The sequence below is a fragment of the Marmota flaviventris genome, chromosome 4 (assembly GCF_047511675.1).
Source record: "Marmota flaviventris isolate mMarFla1 chromosome 4, mMarFla1.hap1, whole genome shotgun sequence".
In the NCBI taxonomy this organism is placed as follows: Eukaryota; Metazoa; Chordata; class Mammalia; order Rodentia; family Sciuridae; genus Marmota; species Marmota flaviventris.
Genome location: NC_092501.1, coordinates 136420698 through 136444221, shown reverse-complemented (window position 1 = coordinate 136444221; position 23524 = coordinate 136420698). Strand labels below are relative to the sequence as shown.

The 23524-nt window shown below is 38.4% G+C and overlaps 1 protein-coding gene across 1 annotated transcript in view; it reads right to left on the bottom strand.

Annotated features, from left to right (window-relative positions):
* Dclk1 (doublecortin like kinase 1) overlaps positions 1-23524 on the bottom strand; it is a 320710-nt gene that overhangs the window by 28826 nt on the left and 268360 nt on the right. The window contains exons 9-14 of the mRNA XM_034636480.2: positions 20088-20145; positions 19506-19625; positions 16178-16324; positions 4832-4965; positions 2896-2973; positions 2425-2521 (exon numbers count right to left, since the gene is read on the bottom strand). Of these exons, the coding sequence (XP_034492371.1) occupies positions 2425-2521; positions 2896-2973; positions 4832-4965; positions 16178-16324; positions 19506-19625; positions 20088-20145 (634 nt within the window). The remainder of the gene's footprint in view (positions 1-2424; positions 2522-2895; positions 2974-4831; positions 4966-16177; positions 16325-19505; positions 19626-20087; positions 20146-23524) is intronic.

The window sequence follows — 23524 nt, the reverse complement described above, 5'->3', positions numbered from 1 at the left end:
CAGATGAAAGGAAAAAAAATGGATTTTACCTAATCTGCAGACAGGATATTTAGGCTTGAAAGAAAGGAATGAAAAAAGATGTAGAATTTCCAATAGCTAGTTGGTAAAATAGAACTTTTAGGGGGTTGGTGCTACAGACTGTACCCAGGGGCTCATGTATATTAAACATGTGCTCTACCACTGAGTTACATCCCCAGCCCAAGAGAATTATCCTTTAGTAGCCAAATGATTCTAAGGAAATGTGTTAAAGTTGCTTCAAAAATTTCCAGACTTATCAATACAAAGAAAGTGGAACTATTAAGAGCTAAGTGACTAGAAGATTCTTCAATGAAATTTTCCTATGAGCTCAAAGTGATTTGGACCTTCCCTATGAGTTCAAAGTGATTTGGACCAGGATGGCACAGCTCTCTTCAATTTGTCAAACATTTGCCCACTTTTGGAAGTTCCAAATAACAAAATGGTTAGATAGGCATTATCTTGTTTCTTATGTACACAGGCTCTGAGTACCACGTGGAATGGGAATGACTGATTTCCATTGATGTGGAATCTACCTTAGCTTTCTACCAAGCTTTCCATTCACTTTCTAACTTGGATCAAGACTTTTTAAAGCCGTGACTGTGTATGGTGCTCTCTGCCAGGTGCTGTGGGGATAAAGGAGATGGTCCCATTTGTCAGTAACTGTAAGATTGCAGGTATAGAGTTAGAACATTAAGAGTTGGGCAGATTCCGAAAAGCCTGCTTACAGGTGACAGTGCTCCAACACTACCCCAACACCACCCCAGTTCCTTTTACCTCTGGCCTTTCTTCTGACATTTCTCTTATTTCCCTACATTTCCCTAAGTCCAGATGTGGATTCTTGGACAGTTGAAGTAAATGAGAGACTTGTGCCCAATATGCATCATTTCCTATGCAAAGGGGTTAGATCCAAGGGGTTCAGTTTTAATTTGTACTTATACTCAGGATATAGCAAAAGGAAAGTCATACCCATTGAACAACCAAAAGATGATTATTTTCAACATCAAATTTTCAAAAATGTAAGTCAATGCTTGTAACATGATACAGGTTGAGTATCCCTTATTCAAAAATCTTGGGACTAGAATGCTTCAGATTTAAAATTGTTTTCTTTTTTTATTTAATTTTAGGATATTTGCATTACATAAAGAGATATTTTGGGAATGAAACCCAAATTTAAATACAAAATTCATTGTTTCATATGCACCTTATACATATTTATAGCTTCAAGATAATTTTACACAATACCTTAGTGCATCTATGTTATGACTACAGTCCATCACATGAGGTCAGGTGTGGAATTTTCCACTTAGGAGATCATGTTGGTGCTTAAAAAGTTCAGATTTTGGAGCATTTTGGATTTTCAAATTAGGGATATTCAATCTACATAAATTTAAAAGAGATCAATTACAAGGTTTTGCTTCCTTTCCAAGTCTACTAATATGCCAATGTAAGAATTTTATAGTCTTTTAGATGCTGATCTGTATTATTTTAAAAGTATGTTAAAACATACATAAAATTTAGCATTCATCCATTTTTGAGTGAACATTTCAGTGGCACTCAATACATTCACATTATTGTGCAACCATCACCACTATTAGTTCAGTGGGATAAACATCATATGTTTGATTCCCTGCCTCTAAACAAACATAGCCTCCCCATAAATTCTTTGTTGATCATTTCAACCTATGTTGAGGTTGAGCTTTCTTCCCTTTGATTGGTTAATTGCTTGATTCACTTACCCATACATTATTAATTTGTTGAATACATATTGATCACTAATTAGGTACCAGTTATGATTTAGGCACTGATGATACCACAATGAATAAAATGGACAAAAATCCTTGCCTTCACAGAATTTGCATTGTATTAGGGAGAGTGTGGAAATAAACGACACGAATAGAACATATCCTCCTATCTATATATGTCTATTTACCTATGTAGGTGAGATAGGTGGTTACATGGTATACCAGATGGACATAGGAGTTTACATTTTATAGAGAAAAATAAAACAGATAAGGAGGATCAGGCAAGCCAGGTAAGGCTTAAGAGCTGCAATGGGAGATGGGGTGGTCTGGGAAGGCTTCACTGAGGAGATGATAAGACCTGAGAAGGGTGTAGCAATGTGCCATGCAGAAATCTGAGCTGGGCTCAAGCCTGGTGAGGAGGGAGCACAGAAAGAGGTTTTCACAATGTAACTGCAGTGACAACAAAGTAGAGTCACTTGGTAAGTGCTTGTTAGGATGGCCAAGAACTGATGGTTGGATGTCTGTGAAATCTTAGAAAACCGAGTAATTACAACTAAAAGGTATACAAATCACATTTATGATATCATTAGTCTCTTTGTGCATAATGATTTGGAATCAATAATTTCTCTAGGCTGTAAGGAAGAGGCAGGCACTGGCAACATACCTTTGCAGAATCAGAAACATTATCCCAGTATGGAGAAGGAAAGTCCACTTGCCCCATCAAGATCTGATCAAAAAGCACCTCCTGGTCATCACCACTTCTGTTTAGATGAACAACAACAGGAGAAAATAGCACTAAAAGGTCAACTCAGGGCATGTTTCATCATTTTTTTAATGCACTGAGCCCTTCCTTTCCCCATAAATGTGTAAAATGTGTGTTCTTAAAGCAATCGAAAACGTCAATATGCAACTGTTTGGGTAAATTAAGAAAGAATGAGTTTTTAAATTATATGAGGAAGATTTATGGAAGGTATATAAATTAGCATGCACAATATGGAAAAAAACAACAGGCATTTCAAGTGAAGTTATTATGTTCTTTTCCTGCTTCAGGCCCCTTTGTTCAAGAAAGGCAAATGGATCATTCAGAGAATAGAGAAATACTCTGTTGGTGCTGAATAAAAATTGCTGCCCATACCCACGAAATGGAGGGAAACCACACAGTAGGATGTAAGTGATTACACCAGCTGCCCAGATGTCCACCTTGAGGCCATATCTGGAAAAATAAGTGATGTTAGAGTTAGCAAAGTCAGGCCAGGACAAATTATGGGGCATGCTAAAATAGATGACTCTTCTATTCCACACCATAAAGAAGACTGAACAAAATAAAAAACCCAATGACAAACAGTGAACCAAAGCCCACCAGCTAAACAGAGTTCAAGGAAGTAAGTATAAAAAAATTAAAAAGACTATCTAAGGTACGAATAAAAATGGGGGGCTGGGGTGGCTCAGTGGTAGAGCGATCGCCTAGCACATGCGAGGCCCTGGGTTCGATCCTCAGCACCACATAAAAACAAATAAATAAAATAAAGGCATTGATATAACTATAAATAAAAAATAAATATTTTTTAAAAATCAGAGCAATGCGTGCCTCATAGGCTCATATCCAAATATCAATAAGTGAATGGTGTCAGCAAAAAGGTTTATTATAATCATACCAATTTTGAGATAGAAATGGGACCTAACTCTCTAATTTTAGTAATCATAATTATTTGAAGAACATTCTCCAGCTTATGAAGAGCTAACATATATTATCCTATTTAGTTTTCCCAATGACTTTGTGGGTTAGATAGGACAAATATTACCTATTTTATAGAAGATAAAGCAGGTTCAGAGGGTGAACCTGTTGCTCAAGATAGCATCTTTAGTAACAGAAATGGACTGTCTTCAGGGTCTTCAGGGCCCAACCAAATTCTCTTCCCACATCTCCTCAACCCTCCCAGCAGACTGTCAGAATATGTCCCAGTAGCAGATGTAGCTATGTCAGTGGCAGCACTTTCTGAGGGAGGTCAGGTAAGGTACAGATGTGGCCTCCAAAATCACTCAACTCTGACAAATAAAAAGTCCCCATTCTCTCATATCTCATCCTAGGAGTTTCCCTATTGGGGTTTCCTTCTCACATTTTTTGTCTTTCTGCCCACTGGTTCTATGGTACAAGTAGAAAAAATCATCTTCAAGTGCTCACAGTGGATGGTACTACCTGGATTCCCAAGTGTGGACTGAAATTGCTAATGAAAGAAAATGGGGCTGTCCCCTCCCAAATTCAGATCAACTTCAGCACCTCATGGCTCTGACTATGGCTGTTGGTAAGAAATAGGTTCTTAGCTGAAAAAGCCTTTCTTTCAGGCTAACCTGAGTTCAAATACTAACTTAGTCTCTAAGAGGTCATGAGCTTACAGGATACTTAAGCCCTCAGAGATGAGTCTCAGTGGATCTATGTGCAAAATGGGAATAGTTCTTACTATTCACCAGAAGAACAAGAATTAAGTAAATGAGTTTAAGGCTGGCATGTATTAGGTCCTTAATAGTAATAAGTTATTTCACTTTCTCTCCCCATTTTAGTGTAGAGGTTTTCATTCCCCTGATTCTGTATAAAGAAACCAGCAAATTCTCAATGGTCCTCTGATGCCTAAGGGTGTTCACTCCACAGGAAATCAATGGATTTCCAAAAGGACTAAAACAGGACCAGAAATGTATAAAGGTGGCTGAGAGAAATAACCACAGGAGAGTGTAATCACCACACAACAGTGTCTTTTTTTCTCCAAAAGCAAGTTAATTACCAATACTGTACATTTCTCTGTTAGTCTGAACATTTTTTACTCTGGGGTTAATAACTTCCATTCTACCTTTAACAAAGCCCAAATGATAGCTTTAAACAAGATTGCAGTAATTGGTAACTTGATTGGGAAAGCAGAGAAAATAGCTCCTACTATAAAAGTTAAAAAAAAAAAAAAAAAAAAAAAACCTGAGGGCTGATTCTGTCTGGATGGGCCAGAGTAGTACTATGTTTCTTATCATCAAGGTAGCCCAGTTCTTTTGTAAGCATAGAACTAAAACACAGAAGAAGCATTTACCCAGTCTCTGCAATTATTTCAGGAGCCACATATGTTGGGGTGCCACAGACTGTGTATAGGGGGCCATCTACAATGGTGGCCAATCCAAAGTCACCCAGCTTCAGGGATTTGCTGCCATCTTGGTGCTCATATACCTAAAATAAAAGTAAAAGCACAATCACCTTAAAACTAAGAGCTCAAGGGCTTTTTGTTGATAAAACAAGGGACAATATGGTTTAAATTTAATGTATATAATATTAAGAAATCAGGCAATTATGCACAATATTTTTGTTTAGATGACTGCAAATTTGGAAATACAGCCAATGGAAATTCGCTAAGTTAACAATGGTACATTCATACAATGGGATGTACATGGCCTTTAAAATGGTGATGTGAGGTTATACTCATTGTAATAAATTATGTTTGGGAGGTAAGGATATAAGATTTTAGACTGGTTTGTATAAAATGTCTGTTAAATCAAAAAATAAAACAATATAGAAAATAAGTCTGAAAGAACACAGTTTTGTGGGTCTGTCTCTGGGTGGTAGGATTATAAAGATCTTTTTTTTTCTTCTTACCTGTATTTAATGCTTTCTACAACTAAAGTTGATTTGAATAGTAAAATGAGGCATAGAAAGTCTCTTGTGCTTTATTTTATGAAAATAATTACTTCTTTATCCCAATATATGAGAAGCTTTAAATATGCCTTTTTTAAGTAACTACACATACAAAACTACACGCATATTAAAATACTTTATTTTCAGTGCCCTACATTTCCGACAAGATCTATTTACATTTTTTATTAATAATTGAGAGGGATATTAACATTTCATTTTACCTGTGGCAATTTGGAAAGATTTATCAGGTGCAGAGTCAGCATTCTGTCCAGGTTTCCTTATTAAGGCAGTAAAAGTTTCTAGTCTTTCACCCAACAAATCAAAAAAAGGATGCCTATGACTGTAGGCAAGTATTTATATGCTTTAATTCTAGTCTGTGATCAAACCAAAAGGATATGCTCTAAAAAGTATCCCAAACAACTTCATTGATTAGAAAGAAAGGATCAAAGGGCATTCAGAACTTGTACTCAGTGCCCTCTGGAATCAATAGGATAAAGAAAAGAAAACCTCAGTACATTTCTGGTATTTCTAGCAAGGGCAATCTTTCAGAGATGCCTCAAGGAAATGAAATTTTCCTCATACATCAAAATAATTCATGCAGTAAGTCGAGGCTCGCATGTTCTTCTGTTATCACTCTATGATCATCTGGTACGTGCTGAAGCAGTCTGCACCTCCTGCACAGCAAGACATATCTCCACACATCAGGAGTGCTGCTACTGTTCACATGCATATCCTCCTTCCTTTGGAAAAACTTGATTCACTTTGCATTCCACTATAGCACAAAGTGCAGATGTTTGGCCAGCTAAGCTGCAGAACCAGCAATGACCATTTGCATCCAACTATTTTGGCAGCAGCAGTGGTCAGATTCTTCTCTCTAGAGAGGCTGGGTAGAAATTATTCTTTTATATCTGTTCACGTTCAGAACATGGAGTCTTTTCCCCCAGAGCTCTGGATCACTATCTAGTTTGGGCTGCCCTGGTGCAGGCATCCAAAGAGTGGGGGATCACCTGCTCGGGTGTTAGGGGAGAGACAGCCATGTGTCTGGTGGGATGGACACTTAATGAAGCAGCTGTGCAGCCCTGGTCACCACCATAAACAGGTCTGAGTTAGGACTTGGAGGCATCAGAACTGCAAAACACAGTATTGTCCTCAGCCTAAATGTTCTCAGGACAAAGAAACCCCTAAATTGTAGTCCCATTGTTCTGGACATTCTGGTCATCTAAACAACAAGCAAATGTTTTTCATGAAAAGAAATATGAGATGGAAACATCTACTAGATCATCTGTCTAGTTTACTTCCCCTGTAGAGCAAAATTGTTTACTTCCGTAGTTCCCTTTTGTTACTAGTAACCTTTCTAAAATGCAAAATAACCTCTTGCTTTGATGTTCTGCTAAGTCCAAACATTCATGATGTGTGCTTTGGGAGATGGTACAGATTTTGATCTATTCAACCCCATTTATGCAGGAGTTCTGTAGATTTTTTTTTTTTTAAAAAAACAGTGTCTATATCACCTAATTTATTCAAAAGTTAGATAAAACCAGATGTTGGGGAATCCAATCATTAAATACCATTAAAGTTCTGAATATGACCATGTAATTCTCTTACATGGAGCAAGGGTTTTATTTTTGAACCTATATTTTATCAGGAATTCCATGTAACATATGGCCATACATTAATTATATTTTATATAGATGAGCAATAAAGTCCAAACTTCTCATAACTGAGAAAAACTCATGGCCCTGTGTTCAATCCCAGCCCAGCACAACAAGCAAAAGAAAAAGTATACATTGGAAAGCTACATAAATGAGGAAAGCAAGGAAAACCTAAAAGTAGTAATACTTCTAAAACACCAAAGACATTTAAATGAAGTATATTGCATTTATAATTTTAATGTTCTGTTTTCTCCTTCTTTAGTCACTTATCCAATGCCCCCTCCTGTTTTTTGTTTTTTGGATTTTTTTTTTTTTTTTTTTTGCTTAGAACATTCATGAACATAAAGAGATTGGACTGATACTTAGGAGAGACAAAAAAGAGCTTACAGACAAAGACCTATCCCATGTAATTGAAAACATTGCAAGACTGAAGTACATTAGAAATGTGTCAACAAAATATTTTTGCAGGTGAATAAATGTCCAGTCCTCTGGTTTTAGAATTCTGTTTAACTTATTGTCAGGCAGGGCAGGAAACAAGGTTACTTTGGGGCTTTCTCTGTCAACACTTTGGGAGAATGATGGAGAAGAATTTATTCCAGTGTTTCTTCTCCTCCAATGGGAGAGTCCCTTTCTGAAGTGGCATAATGAGTTCTCTCACCCTGGCCCTCACCATGAGTGTCTGCTGCAACCTGAGCACTGTTCACCCTCATCTCTTCCTGAGCCAGTTTCAGAGGGGCATGAGAGAGGCCATTTGCAAATACCATTAAAACTTTGTTATACATCACAGATTGCTCAAAACATCTGTTTCAAGAGTGCATGCACACACTGGTGCACAAGCATGCATGTGTGCGCACTCACATACTTGCAAAACCATCTCTATAATGTATTTTCCCAAATGGCGGCTGTAAATTCACTTTGAATCAAGTTTTTAATTGAAAGTTAGAAATCAGAAAAGCTTCTCACCAGTTCCTATCTTAAAGGCTGAGTCCTTGGCTTATTGTACTCTCAGAGTCATTCTGTTCCTCAGTATGCCTGCTCATCTTGACCATCTTTCAGAAAGGACATTAGCAGGCTGCAAGTATAGACTTGGACAACCTGATTCAGCAAGTGGGGTTCTGGTGTCAGAGGAACTTCTTGCTATAACTGTGTTTTAAAGCCTCTATAAAACATGACCCACACGTGAAGTGGGAGTACAACAATTGTCAGTCAAGGAGATCTCACAACATGAGATACAATGTTCAGCCCAGGTCCTTTAAATACTATAGATGTTCCCCCACATCTTAAACACTGAGGGACTATTAAAGAGATGAGGATTAGTGCAAATTACCCAGTATGTAGTGCTTTCACTGTTTTAACTAAGCAATAAAACTGTGTAATTGTACAACACTAATTGAATGCAGCTACACATAATTGTGGGCTGCCATATGTATCCTATTACCATAAAGACTGTCAGTATTTTGTAAGCTACTCTTGTGATCATTGCAGATGGCTATAGTCAGAGAAGTTGTTCTCTAGGGTTTATTATATGGCTATAAAGATATCCCATGATTTGACAGACTAAGTGTGTTAAATGGCAACAATTATGAAAAAGGTTCCAATTAAAAGCTGAAGTCATGTTACCCAAGAAGAGCTAAAGTGAGAGGTCAGGTGTGTGGATTTTGAGCATACTGGTATTTCTCTTTTAAAAAAAGGATTTTATTTTGCATCTTTTCTGTTTATTTGGGGTTTTGCAGCCGTGATAACTTGCTGAACAGTAGATGTTTGGGCATATTCCTGACTTCCCTTGGATGGGAAACTGAGACCATTTGGAAAAGTTATTTGAAAAAATAAAACATTTAATATATAGCCATAAAAATGCAGCCGGTGGCCATAAAATATTATGAAAATTCACAGATAACCTAAACCCAGTCAAATGGTTTCTGAGATTCCCATAATTGAGGACTAAAAGCTGACTAGTATAACAGATGTGTTGGAACAAACACAATTCTTAATGTTGCTACAAATTCAAGGATAGCCCTGTTGAAATGTTGGCTAATGAATCATTAGTAACCACTGAAATAGTTTTCACAGAGGAGCTCAATAGGTACTAAAAATTATTTCACCAAATAGAATTGGACAAAAGTGGCATGAAATTGACAAAGCCATGAAAAGAGGTCAATTTACTTTTTAACATATACGGTATCCCTTTAAAAAGACATTGATTTTCCTCCAGCCACAGTGCATGTCCTTTGTGATGCTTTCTAAGGAAAAAGGATTAAACTTAAATCTTTAAGAAGCAAAGCATAACAACATTTAAACTGGGAGTTATTTTGCAAAGTGCACTTACGGTCACACACTTTTGAATTAGAACTTGTGGAAAAAAATACACTGCAATTAAAAAAATCATATCCACATGCAAATATTTATGAAATCCAAGTTAAATAAAATAATAAAACAATAAAAGTTGCATAAAGGAGGAGAAGGGAAACAACATTAAAGAGAGAGATAAAATTGCTTCTCTTAGGTTTTCTACTGGAGATAGCTGGGAAGATGGAGAATGGAAACTCCAAGAAACCTGATTCTCATCCTCAATTTAAAATAGTCATGAAACCATCAAAAAGGGGTTCTAAGCAGCTGCAGTGAGATACATAAACATCACACTCCAGATCCTGTTGGGAATTGTATCCTAGGATTTTGCCAAAACTGTGGGAACTCAGAATCATCTAAAGATTTTATTATGTTTTTTTGTCACATGATTGATATCTAATATGCCATTGTGGAAAACTTAGAAAAGGCAGGTCACTGTGGAGGAAGAGGAACTCAACTCACCTATAATCTCCACACTCAGAAATAACCATTAACATTGTGTCTTGTGGACTTTCAGAGCTTTCTTTCCCTTTCTTTCTTGCTCTTCTTTTTCCCACTGGATAATACATCCTGAATGTTTTCCCAAGTGAGTAAGTATAAACATGTAGAATTATTTTCGGTGGCTGCTGGATATTCCATTATATGGAAACACTATAATAATAATAATCCCCACAATAACTACTACCACCGCCATTTATTGAGCACAGGGGATGTGCCAGCCACAGTGATGAGGATAATGTGTGCATTGTACCCTTTGATCCCTACATCAATCCTATTAATTGGAAATACTCTTAGTGACATTTTTAAGGTAAGAAAATTGAGGTTCAGTGACATTAAGTAACATGCCCAATGTTACACAGCTAGTAAGTAACAGAGCCAGAACTTAAAGTCAGATATAGCAGATTCTGTGATTCTAACCAGAATGTCTTCCTGCCACACCATCATGTTACTGTTTAACTCCTCGGTACCCTGAGGCAAGTTGTTTCAATATATACTGTTTTTCCCCCTATTCTAAAAAACACTGAGATGAACATCCCTACACACACACACACACACAAGCACATTCCTATGTACATAGCTAATTTTCTCTTGGTTATGTTTCTAGAAGTGGAATTATTGGGTCACAGGGTTCAGGTATTGTTTAAGCTTTGACTGTCTATTACCAAGTTGCCTTTCAGAAAGGTTTTATTGAGTTATTCCTCCATCGATACATATCCAATGACTGGGAAGCGTTATTTTGAAAAAGGTCCTCGAAGAACAAGGGCCCTCAGTCAATGCTTAGTTTAGAAACTGGTACACTATTGTTTCAAACTACATAATGTTTCAGGAAAATGTTTGGCTTCTGTTTTCCCTTAACCTTTATCCATATTCAGAAAGCAGAAGTATTTTTTTCTAGGCACCCACAAAAGAGGGATCCTTTAGTTTCTGCTTAGACATCTACAATGTCTACTTACCTGTGAGAAAGGCCATTTAATTTTCAAACAGGTATAATGGTTAGAAAGGTTTTCTTCATATTAGCCCTAAATATCTTGCCCATTAATCTCTTCTCTTTTCTTTACTCAGTGCTGTCAATATATATACAGTCCCCCAAAATTTCTCTTGACTTCTACTTGGCAACTTTTCAGATATCTGATGAAGCCCATCCCTTCTCTGGGTGAATTCAGATCCCTGTTATAATATGTCAGGTAGTGTGGAGTGAGCAGTCAGAGGACTCTCTTGATGGGCACTCAGTGAGAGAACTCTAAGGGCACATTAATAGTCCTAGTAGCTGTGTCCCCCTGAGACTCACACTGAACTAGAGTTGACACATGGCCTTTCTGACCTGCAACCAGGCCAAGTTTTCCCATTATTCCTTTTTGGTAATTATCAATAAAACAACTATGCCAGAACCACCGAGTTCATAGAGATTTATGTTTATTTCTCATGAAATTTCACCTTACTGATTTTGAACCTTTATAAAGCCAAAGGTATCCTTGGATCTCAGTTCTGTCATTATTTGGTATAATACATCTTCATTCAAGACAGAGTCAAAGTTGATTAGAGCAGGGCTAGAGACACAATCGTGGAAGACTGCTGTCTCTTTCTCTGGGTAATCACCAATCCATAGTCAACACACTCTGGTTGCCCACGTGTATACTATAATTTGTCTTCCATATCTGAGTCTGAATATGCAGATCAAAAACATTTGAGAAAAATATCTGTACTGAACATGTACAAAAGTTTTCCTCATCACTGTTCCCTAAACAATGCAGTATAACAACTATTTATGTAGCATCTACTTTGTATGAAGTATTATAAGTCATTTGGAGATGATTTAAAATATACAAAAGAATGTACGTAGGTTCTATGTAAATATTATGCCATTTTATATAAGGGACTTGAGCCTCACAGATTTGGGACTATCCACAGGGAGTCCTGGAACCAATCCCCTATGGATCTTTAGGGACAACTGTATAGGGTGCTGAGGACAAATCTACCCAGGTGTGTTTTTGTTCATGACCTCTAGACATTTTACATGTAAGGCACTCACTTTGTCTACCAATGCTAGCTATTCTACAATAAAATGGATGGGATTTGGGGACAAGAGTCTTGGGTTTAAGGCAGAAATCCATTATCTCGTGAGCTTGGTTGTCATCATGAAAGGATATTAAGAAGAGTTAAAGAAGAATTACAAGATAAACTGTGATCATTCCTTGGGGTTAACAGGAAGAACTTGTGGCTAGATATCATCCATTGAATGAAATAAGAATGATGAGCTGTACATGTTGCTTGGGGGGCAGGTAGGAGCAGGCACAAACGCTCACCAGACAGCTTCTAACAGAACATTTCTAACCATGAGAGACAGAGTCTCTGAGAAACTGCCTTCTTCTAGAGATTACAGCAGAGTTTGGGAGGGAAAAGGTTTAAATATACATTTTTTTATGTTTGAAGACAATGACTATATTTACATCTTCAATCTAATGAAAAATAGTGATGGAAATTATACTTTTGCAGTAAAGACTGAATTTCCTAAGGAGATATTTGTGTATACATTTTTAAAAGACCTGCCCAGTTCCCTGGAAGAAACACTAGGTGCTATTGAGGATATTTGCTGCTAAGGGTGCAAGTGTGCCATCTAGTGGTGACTTCTGTGAACTGAAGGCATTAAATCCTAGTTAGGGTTGTTTGTAAAACAAGTTCCTTCAGTCTTAAACTATCATGGCGCGCGCGCGCACACACACACACACACACACACACCGATCCTGTGAATAAGCAGAGTGATCTTATGCATAAGTGCAGTGATGGAAACCACTGTCCCTAAGGCTGTGACTACTCCAAGTAACAAATGAGCTGGGAAATGTCTTGGACTTGGCATATCAGCTCCATCCTCTTCTCTGTGAGGAAGTATCATCACTCATTCACTCACATGCCCATCGCATTCACTCTGTCATTCACCTATCACTCATGCATATGATCACTAAGTAACAGGCTAACAGGCTTGACAACAAGTAAAGCAACAGGAACGACAAAAATCATTGGCATGATTAACATGGAGGAACAATTTTAGCAGTGATACAAAAAAAAAAAAAAAAAAGAAAGAAAATAAAGCAATAACTTTATCAAAGGTGTTTGTATTGGGCCAGTTCCCAGTTTTCACCTAAATCATAGCTGGAAACATCACTGTAAGTCAGATGATATTTTCTCATTAACATACTTTGACCTCACCAAATACTTAAGGGTTAAAAATCATTGATATGATCAATATTGACCTTTAAAGATGAATTTTATATTATGCCATGAGAATTTAAAAATGCTAAAAGTTTTGTATACTCAATTATACTACATAAAGCTAAATTAGACATTTAAAAAAACATTTTGGTAGTTATAACAAATATTAATCAACCACTTAATTAGCAAATATTTTGTTAGCAGTCTAACAGTTTAGAAGGATTTTTGAGGTTTCATAATGAAACAGTAAAGCAAAATGTGCAGCGATGTCTTTTTACTTATTTGGTAAGTTTCCTTAAAGTAAACACATAAATTCAGAGTATTTTCATTAAGTTTATCACAGCATTTTTCAAAAATAGTCCATATCTCGACTTTTTGACATGAGGGAGCAAATCCTTGCATGGGTGAATAGTAAAATTTTTAAAGCAATGCCAAAAAAAGATGAAAAAATGATTTTTACTATTTACAATGTTATGGTGAAGCAGTTTTATTTTTAGGGATTATTTAATTTTGTTGCAAGGAAATGGAGAATAAACATGAAGGGAACTAACAGTTATAATTCTCTTTGTCTTCATAAAATCAACTTAAAGGAGATTCAAAGGAGTTCAGCAACTTGTTCAAGGTCACGAGACTTGCTCGTGGAAGAGTAAAGCACTTGGTCTTGAACTTCTACCCATCAGACTATAAATCCTGAGTGTGTAAAAGTATGCCTCTCATGATGGCTTTTGCACATTTCCACAGGCAGTTTGATAGAATTTGCAGTTAATAGAGATCTCATGTGCAATTAGTGATGTCATCCTAATTTCTCAAAGCATATTCTGTTCTATTTTATCCTCTATTAGATTTATCCCTGCAAATTCACCAACCCCTGTTTCCCATAGTAAGAAATCACGCTAATGGAGAATAGCATCTCTTATTTTTTCATGCAGATATTATAGATATCTTAAACCTATATTATGAATGACTCCAGTGGTTTCTCTATATGTTATAGATTCTTAAATTAGCAAAGAAAGGAAAAGGAGGGGGGTGTAGAGAGTATTTTTTTTTCTTTTTGGGTAGTTTAAACTATGTTCCAATGAGCACACTTCAAAAGCCGCCCGCAAATTTTAATTTTAGTAAAAGTATACTGCTATGTAATCATTTAAGGCATTTACAGAAATAGATAATGCTCTGGGGATGAGCAAGTAAACAATGGGTGCCCCAAATTGAACTGCAAAGAGAGGAAGGGAAATGAAACCTTAATTTTTCAATCACTGATGTTTTGGAGCTTAGAGAAATTATTCAACAAAGACCCACTTGTAAGTCTGTTCCCACGAGACAATCCTACATAATTCAGGACACAGGAATCAGGAATGCAGATGAGAGAAAATTGCTGCAGTTCATGAAAGCAACTATGCAGAAGATAATGTTTAGGCTGCTGCAGAGATGTGGAATTTGAGGTACAATTAAGTCAGAGCTCTGTGATCTGACCTCCTCAGCTGCCTTCATTAGCCAGGAAGCTGCAAGATTACCAACATAATTGCAAAAAACTAATTATGTGCAAATTTATTTCTTGAATGCCTATCTTTTCTGCTTGAATGTCAACTTCATGGAGGAGCCTGTCTCTCTTGTTCCCTGGCAGAGTACCTGGCCCATTAAGAGCACTCAATGAACCCCCCTCCAACTCCTCACTCATAGCTTACTGCAGTCTAGTGGTTTTGGAGTAGGTCAGAACTAGGTTGAGATCTTGGCTCTTCTACTTATGGGCTGTTATTACCTTGGGAGGGTCATTTAGCCTCTTAGGCACCCAGTTCCCTTTCCTGCGAAATGGGACAGTATAATTTACCCCACATGGTGGCTGTGAGGATAAAACAAGATACTGATGGTAAAGTCCTTGGCACAAGGCTGAGCACACAAGGGTTCTCATTGCAGCAGATCTTACTTGGTTTTGGTTGTGCAGTGCAACTTGAGTTGCTCATCTAATTTTAAACTTGAGTGTGCTTCAGGTCACCTCGGGGAGCTGGAAGCAGTGAGGATTTCTGCACACTGTCACCAGACACCAATTTCTGATTTGGCAGAGGTTTATGGAGGCCCAGAAATTTGCATTTTAAACAGGCATCTGGGAATAATTCAGATGCAGGGAGTCTTTGGACCACCCTTGGAGAAGCACTGCTTCACAAAGAGAATCCACAATTCCCGGGTTTATGAAAAGATGGGCAAACTAACAGGAATCACGGATATACATGATACTCAAGGATGGGTGATGAAAGTAAAAAAAAAAAATCTTTGTGGTGAGGATATATGTACCTATATCGCATATAATGTATAAAAAGTGCATGTAAATAACTAACTTTCTGAAAAAAGTAATTTTTTTTTCTATTTCCATATTACCCAATGATAGCTCTCCCTGCCTGGTCTCTGCCTCCCTACTTTTTCTCGACTGTCCCCTTAATAACTAGGCCAAAAAAGGACTCTTGTTTTCTGACCTGGAGAACTCTCAGTGTTTCCCTAGAGATATGGAATCTATGAAAAGCAATCCAAATAGCGGAAAAAGGGGGAAATGTCCCTTGTTATATTAAATCAATTTTCTTTATGCTTGTCTTTTATGTTGAGGGGTTGGTCTTTAAAGCTCTTATAATGTAGTTCTCTTAGGTTTAAGATCAAATCATTAAAATGTAAAGCTACCAGACTAAAAGAAAATCTAAAAGGCCTCTTTTTTTTTGGCCAGGCAAAAATTTCTTACCTAAAAGTGCTAGAGATAAAAAAATATATGTGACAATGCTTCTGGTCACCATCTTATCTTGGCCCAAGATATTAACTACAGCTGCAGACTTTCTGACTCGGGCTCTTATTTATCTTAGCAAATAAATACTAACAAGTGGAACTCTCTTAGTGGCACATTACCTCTGTAGATCCATTTAAAAGGAAGGTTTTACGTGAGAAACTGAGGCTAGCTAGAAATGAGCCTTCAAGGTAAAATTTTTCAAAAGAAAAAGGGGGAAAACATTCTATTCACCCACAGGGACTGTGAACTCAGGGTGCCCTGCAGATGGCATTCCTCTTACCAGCAGGTTCTCTGGCTTGATGTCTCGGTGCACGATGTTCAGGCTATGCAGGTATTTGATGGCGCTGGCCAGGTTGTACAGCATCCCACTGGCATCTCGCTCGGTATATTTGTTAGTGGAAGTAATGGCATCAAAAAGGTCTCCGCCCTGAGAAGAGAACAGCAGGTGGAGCAGCCCATTAACAGATGGGCTGATGGGACTGCCTGCAGAGGAGACTGACATACCATAAAGAAGATGAAGAATGGATGCAGGGCTTTAGGTTCATAAGGGCTTTCCCTGCCACTTGCATCTCAAAGGGCTTTATGGTGATTTCTCTCTCATAATGAAAGATGGCAACATTTCCTCCAGAACTCAAGACAGGCGTGGGGGAGGACTCTGACAGACACGCGACTATTTGCACAGCCCCCACCAAAGAGGAGGAGATGAAGCTGGGTCCCCAGGCAGTGTCCTTGTGACGTGTGAATACCTTGGTGACACATGCTACCTGCCTCGCACCAACTGCCAGCTGAAGAGCAGATTCATAATCCTAAACCTCCCCCAATGAGAAAAACTGCAAACTGCACACTTAACAAAACGTTCTGCTGCCTTGTGACATTCTCCCCCCACCCCTTGACTCTCTAGATTTAGCTGCCTTGGGTTGGGAGAAGTGTTTTCTTTTCCTATAGTGTGTTTTTTTGTAAAGAATAGGAAGGAGGACCAGAACTCATCATTCCAAAGATGAGAGAGAAAGGGGAGGGAGGGTGGAGAAATTTCCAAGCAAGTTTTCTAGGACTATTATTCATCTGAACTTTTATTTCCCTTGTTCCTTGCTAATTTATTGCTACTTGGCAAAACAGTGATACTTCAATTTAAGTTCCATTTGTTTGAAACCCTTTCAGGGAATTTGGATCTGATTTACTAAAAATGTTTGCATCATTCGAGCTACAATGCACCAGAACAGCTGAGCACAGGACTCGGTTGCATTCATCTGTTATTTAATGTGGCAAGGGACTTAATTTTTCTTTTTAAAATAGTAAAAGCAAAATATAGCCTTTGTAGGCTGATGATTCTCAGATCTCACTATTGGGCTTGGACTCCCTGTTCCCTTGTATAATCTCCACTCTGGAAACTTCTCTCATTGTCCCTTCAGCAGTGGTTCTCAAATGAGGCATAGACGTTTTTTGTTTTTTTCCCCCAATATTAATGTTTTATCTCTGCACTTTCTGTTTCTCTCAAAAGAAAGGCTGCCACCCAGTTTTCAGGTGGTCTCCGAAGAGGCAGGGCATTCACAGTGGTCCATGTGATTGGCACCTGTGGAGTCACAGGTAGGACATATGTGGCTGCATGTGGCCCCTTGCAAAGACTCCGTGATTGTCTTGACCCTCTAGGCTCCAGTATTCCTGTCATCGCTTTTTGTATTTATCCTCAACAAAGCTCTCAACAAATCTTACTCGCCTTTTTTTAAAAATAATTCCTCATGCACATCCTTCTGGGCCACCTCACCTCTAATGATTCAAAGTGAAGGAGTCATTTGCTGTGTTGCCTCTGGACTTGGCTGTGGCCTCTCACCACACTGCTTCCTTCCATAAGCTCTTTATCCAAAGCATCCTGCATATCCATGGTCACCTTCCCTCACACTGTAGCACTCTAATTTTTTTTTCTTTCTCATCAAAAATTGCTACTCCTTGCCCAAAGCCTGAAGGAAAGGCTTTCTGTGTTCTGACCCCAACCTGCATTCCAGTTTGTTTACTTTCTTCACCTGCCATTTCTTAGGATAGTTACCTTATGTACCAGGTAGGACATTTCTTTCCTGGTTGTCAAAACAAACCAAGTTCACTGAACTCCAAGCCTGTCCTCTTTAGGGCCCCTTTCTGGAATGTTCTTTCCTTTCCCCTTTGCCATTCTCACTCCGATGGCTCTCTGAGGCCCATGGCAGTGCCACAAGAACTTCTCTTCTCTGAACACAAAAGCAGTTTGCATGTGCTCCACTTTGGAGGGCAGACATCTAAAGTCCTCTTCCTAATAATTATGGAATTTCACTCTTAATAACTGATACTTCACTGTTTCCCAGAATATGGGCCTTATTTATTCTATAGATTCAGGTACTTCTTGGCACACCATAAACCCTTAGGGTTTGAAAGAATGACCCTACCCAGATTTCTCAGGAAGATGTTATGGGAGTCTTTCAAGGCAAGGCTGGGGTTAGTCTCCACTTTCCAAGAAGCTTCCAGACCTAGCATCAAGGCTGTGCTGGGTCAGATTAAATCTAAAGGTACAATTTAGTGGCATGGTTGAGCAATCCCGTGCTGGACTAGAGACCCTCTGTGGCCTGTTAGGATATGTTGATCCCTCCGTGGCCTGTTAGGATATGTTGATTATGCAGAAAGAATTCACAAGAGTGGTTAAATGCAATAAAGACCTTACTGTGGTCAACTGACCAGCACATAATCAGACTAAGATCTACCACAAAATGTGTTCTGAACACTTGAGTCTTTGCCTCCTTTATTTCTGATCTCCAAATTTAATTTAATTTCAGCTCTCCAAAAATCAACTAACAACAGGGAACTAATCAATAACAACAGGGGGTTAATCAATTTCTAACAGCACACAGAGAGGCAATGGAATGGTTCAAAGCTCTTCTTCTAAAGAGTAATGTCATAGTAAAAATACTCTTCTTGGTGCTGCAGAAAGTATAATTTTCAAGGTTGGTAAAAAGATGATTTGATAATAAAGTACCAATGTGAATATCTGAATAAGTAAAATCAACCTTTCTTTGTTGGGATGACGTTGTAACACTTTTACCACAAAACTGTTGTCATGTTTTTGACATCTTCAGTCTCAAACATGACAATAATTTTGTCAGTCTCAAACATAACCATATTCTCACGTCACTAAAAACAAGGCCTCAACCCTCAGAAACAAGTCATAATTTCAAGTAGAAAAAGAAAGTGGGCTTTACCTATAAAATAATCATTAAGTTTAAAAGGGCAACATATCGGAATAATAAAACAACACTGAATGATAAAAACTTACTTTCATTAGGAAGAATGAGCATTTTTCTTTATAAGTAACAGCTTGAACATTTTCTTATAAGTAGTGAGTAAGTTTATTAAATGCCTTTTTAAATTTAATTTTTGTGTGTGTGTGGTTCTGGGGATAGAAGCCAGGGGTGTGTACATAGCTAGGCAAGCACTCTACCACTGTGCTATCTCCAGTCTCCATTAATAGTCACTGTACCAATGCACAGAAATAGAAGACTGGATACTGGTGAAAGAAAGTAAAAGAAAGAACTCTACAGTGTAGTAAAGTATGATGTCTCAATTAGAAGCTTGTTTTCCAAAACACCCACCTTTACTAATTCCATGACAAGATAAAGCTCAGTTGGCACGTCCATCTCCTCAATCAGAAGGACGATATTGGGATGCTTCACTCTTCTTAAAATAGACACCTCATTCTGGATCATGTGTTCCTATCCAAGGGAAAAGTAATCTTAATCATCAGACATAAAACATGTGAGGAGCTAACTTAAAAGAGCACAACGATACTATTTGAGGATCAAGGGAGGTGTGTTTTGGTAAAATAAAGTGATATTCCTGTAGCGTAGAATTGCCAAAAGATGTTAAAGGTCTTTAGGTGATTAAATTCAGAGCCTATAATGACAACTATAATTTTATACAAAAGGATGGGATGAAACTTAGATCACAAAAGGAAGGGAAGAAAGTAAAGCAAATGAAGATAAGGAGTGGAAGAACTTCCAATCATTCCTACCAAACTTTATTCCAGGAATATTTAAAAGTTATATTCAAATAAGTATATAACATTCTATTCCACCAGAATGCAACTCTAAGGGTAAGCTTCACTTATTTGGGAGCCAACTTTCATGTCTTTCTGTCCAAACACTGTATTTCACAATGATAAACTTTATACATACTTTGCCTCGACACTTGCTCTTCTTGATAATTTTCAGAGCATACTCCCTAGCAGTCGACCTGCAAAGAGAAAGTTTCTTTTTAATAAAACAATTTCCAATCAATTGAATCATGGGATTAATTTCTTACCCCATAAACCTTGCATCATGGTGTGCATATGTTGTGAAAGGCTCTCCTTTCTTCTTCTTTTTTTAATCAAGAAATTTGTAAATGTTCATGGATTGACCAATTCTAAGGACAAAAAATATGCTCGAGCTCTTTATGTGGCTGTGCTTGTACTACAACATGACCACTGCTATTGCCATGTTACACTCCTACTGAATTTCTCCTCTGTTCTTTTGGAAGTGACAATGAGTTCCTGTCCTCCTTCTTGCCACAGTCTCTCTTGAAGTTTTCTATCCATGACAGTGGCTGGTGACAGTTTTCTGAATGGTTCTCAAGGCCAAGGGTTCTGAAGCCTCCCAAGAAGTAGATCAGTCTCTTTAGACCTCAGTTCAGGGACAGGGCTTATGTGTGAGTTCTGCTGGAGAACTCAGGGATGATATGCTCAAGGTGTATAGAAAAGGGTACAATTATTCCTGGGACCCCTGGGGCCCCTGTCTCATTTCATTGAAAGAAAATGGAAGTGACAATTACAATTACCTCACTTTCCCAGAGCATAAAATTAGGATTCTCAGTTCTTGGAGTCTCTGTTTCCCCTAAAGCCTAACCAACACTGCCCCTCCTCTGTGATGGGTGTGGAGGGAGGGTTTAGTCATAGTGCCACCTTTGACTAGGTTCCTAGTGTGTCCACATTTCTAAGGCATCACGGTGGAGAACCTAAGGACACGGCTATTGTTGAAGGACAAAGTGCATACTTAACTATCAAATAAACCACGACTCCAAAAGCACTCTGCTTTCATTTCTGGTGCAAAACTAAGCTTACCTTTTTACCTACAGATAAAAGGCAATTATATGGATCAAAATGTATGCAAGGAGAACGAGGTTGATGAAGAACAAAATTGTAAAATAGGGTTTTACAATCTTTGGTATAGTGAATTAAGTGTGATTTCCTAGTTACGTGCTTAGAGCAAGAAAGTGATTTTTTTTCCTACAGACAAATTCAAGAGGCCAGGTGTTAAAAATGGTTTTCAAGGGCATTTTAGAAACTATTCATGTCTATTACCTCCAAAAATGCTTCTCCTACTACATTAGCAGGCCCCTGAATAGTGCTAGCTTGCAGAAAACACTCAATAGATATTAAATTGTGATGATTGTATCTAGTGAATAAAACCAGAATAATTACTTTGAGGCCCCTTCTCTCCACTAGAGGGCTTTGGGGTTCAGATGGGAGGGAGTAAAACCCTTTGCTTGAGGGTGGTCCTCCTGCAGAGATGTGGGTGTTCAGGGGGAATACACCCTGCCTTAATTCCACAAGGATTGGATTTAGAAGGTCAAGGATGTCTCTCCCACATTGCCATGTGGATTTTTCAACAATGAATCTGCCATGGCTGAGCAGAGAGGCCATGATAGAGGAAGATATGAACCAGGCCTCAGCTAAGTACAGGGCCCTGGATACTGGACATTTCCTCCATAGACCTCAGACCGTCAGCAAAGTCGTGGGGTGAATGTGGAGAAGAACTTCAGAAAGAGGTAAAACACAATAGCTAACATTAGAAATTATAAGTGTGCTAGCAAACAGAAATGTGTAAGTGAAATTATTCAGCTATCCAGGGCTTCCTCATACTGTGGAAGACCTAGGTCTTATAAGACCACAGGATCCTTTTCAGCAGCCTCTTTTTATGAGACTTCTAAGGAGTTTGAGAGTTTCTTAAGAGGAAAACTAGAAGCCTAAAGGTTTCTGGATTCTGATTTTCATGATCACACACACACACACACACACACACACACACACACATATACACATAAATTAATGATAGAGTAAACCCAAGATTAGAATCCATGAGCAATTTCCTCTCTGGTTTAACAAGTTTCATTTGATAACAGAGGAATCTAGACTTGGATACTCTGCTTCCATCTCCACCAGCAATCCCAGGCAGGGCCAAACAGCAAGGATGGAGTTTTGCAGGGCTAAAAAGGAAAAGCTGGTAAGAAGTATGTGTGTGTGTGTGTGTGTGTGTGTGTGTGTGTGTGTGTGACTTAGCTTTGTAATTGCCATGTTTGCCATTTGATCCTCGTTTCCTTTAAATGTTAAAGTACTCTGGGCCAAGGGCTGGTGTGGGATCTGGGAAGGCTGAATTTTCCTTTATAGCCATATAGGCAGGGAGCAGTATCCCCAGTGAGCAGGTGGGTGGATTGGCTCTCAGGAGACTAAGCCAGCAGTCTCTGTCCTGAGCCTACATCTTCAGGGAAAACGAGAGAGACTACGAGCTAGGTGGCCCCAGGGCTTACAAGGAAAAAGGACCTGTGGCTTTCCTACCAATACCTTTTGTAATAGGCTTAAACATTCTGTTCAATTTACCCAAATTTTATATCAGAAAATGAGTCCCATGGAGGACCACCAAGATTAATATTGCAACTTTTCTCTCTTGATTCCTTGAGGATAGAACTACAAAGTCATATAATAAAATCCTTAGTTCCCAGAAGTACATGTTTATAGGAAAGTAGCTTGTCTGCAAAATGAGCCTTAAAACAGGTGTTAGGACTTACTGTAAACCATAAGAACAGAAACATAAGTGCTCCCTTTAAGTGAAAGCACTTGGCAAGAAAGAAAACCTTAAATAACGTCTTTGCTTCCCTTCAGACCCTGACCTCTGAGGACTGCTGAGCCTGTGCAATCGTTCAGCAACTAGCATGGATCTACAGGGGATTCAGAGATGAGAGATTTGCTCCTTGTCCTAAGGTGTCTACCATTGGATGGATGGAAAAGAACACTAACTACCTGGCTTGCTGGTGACAATATAGGACATTTGCTTGTTTGTTCCTGAAATTCTATTCTTTTCACCTCACAGAACCCCCTCTGCCACAACAAAGGCAGTAGCAGCAGAAATTTTTGTCTTTCTCCTTGTCAGTTAGTAAGGTCATCTTCCCAGTAAGAGTGACCCATGGTTAGAACCTGCACTACTGGAAGGAAATTCCCGAATTTTGCAAATTTCCAAATTTTGAACGGAAGCTAGCTTTTTATGTGCATGCTCCAAACAGTTGGAAAAAAGTCGTCTTGTTCAGCATAGCAATTCTTCCTCCCATTTCCTCCTCACCTAGGGAGGGTAGCAGAATATTTGTCAAAAAGGAATTGGCTATCATTCGGTACTCTAGACTAATGCGGTTTTCCTTGTTATTCGCTGTGTTTTGAAAAATGTTGAAAAGCTTATGTGTCAAAGAAAACACAGCTTTCCAAGCGCTCCTCTACCATAGCATTTATTTAATTTCGCAGCAATACTTTGCACATGTCTAAGTTTCCAAGGACACAGGCTGTGCTTTGTCTCTTTGTAGCCCAGAA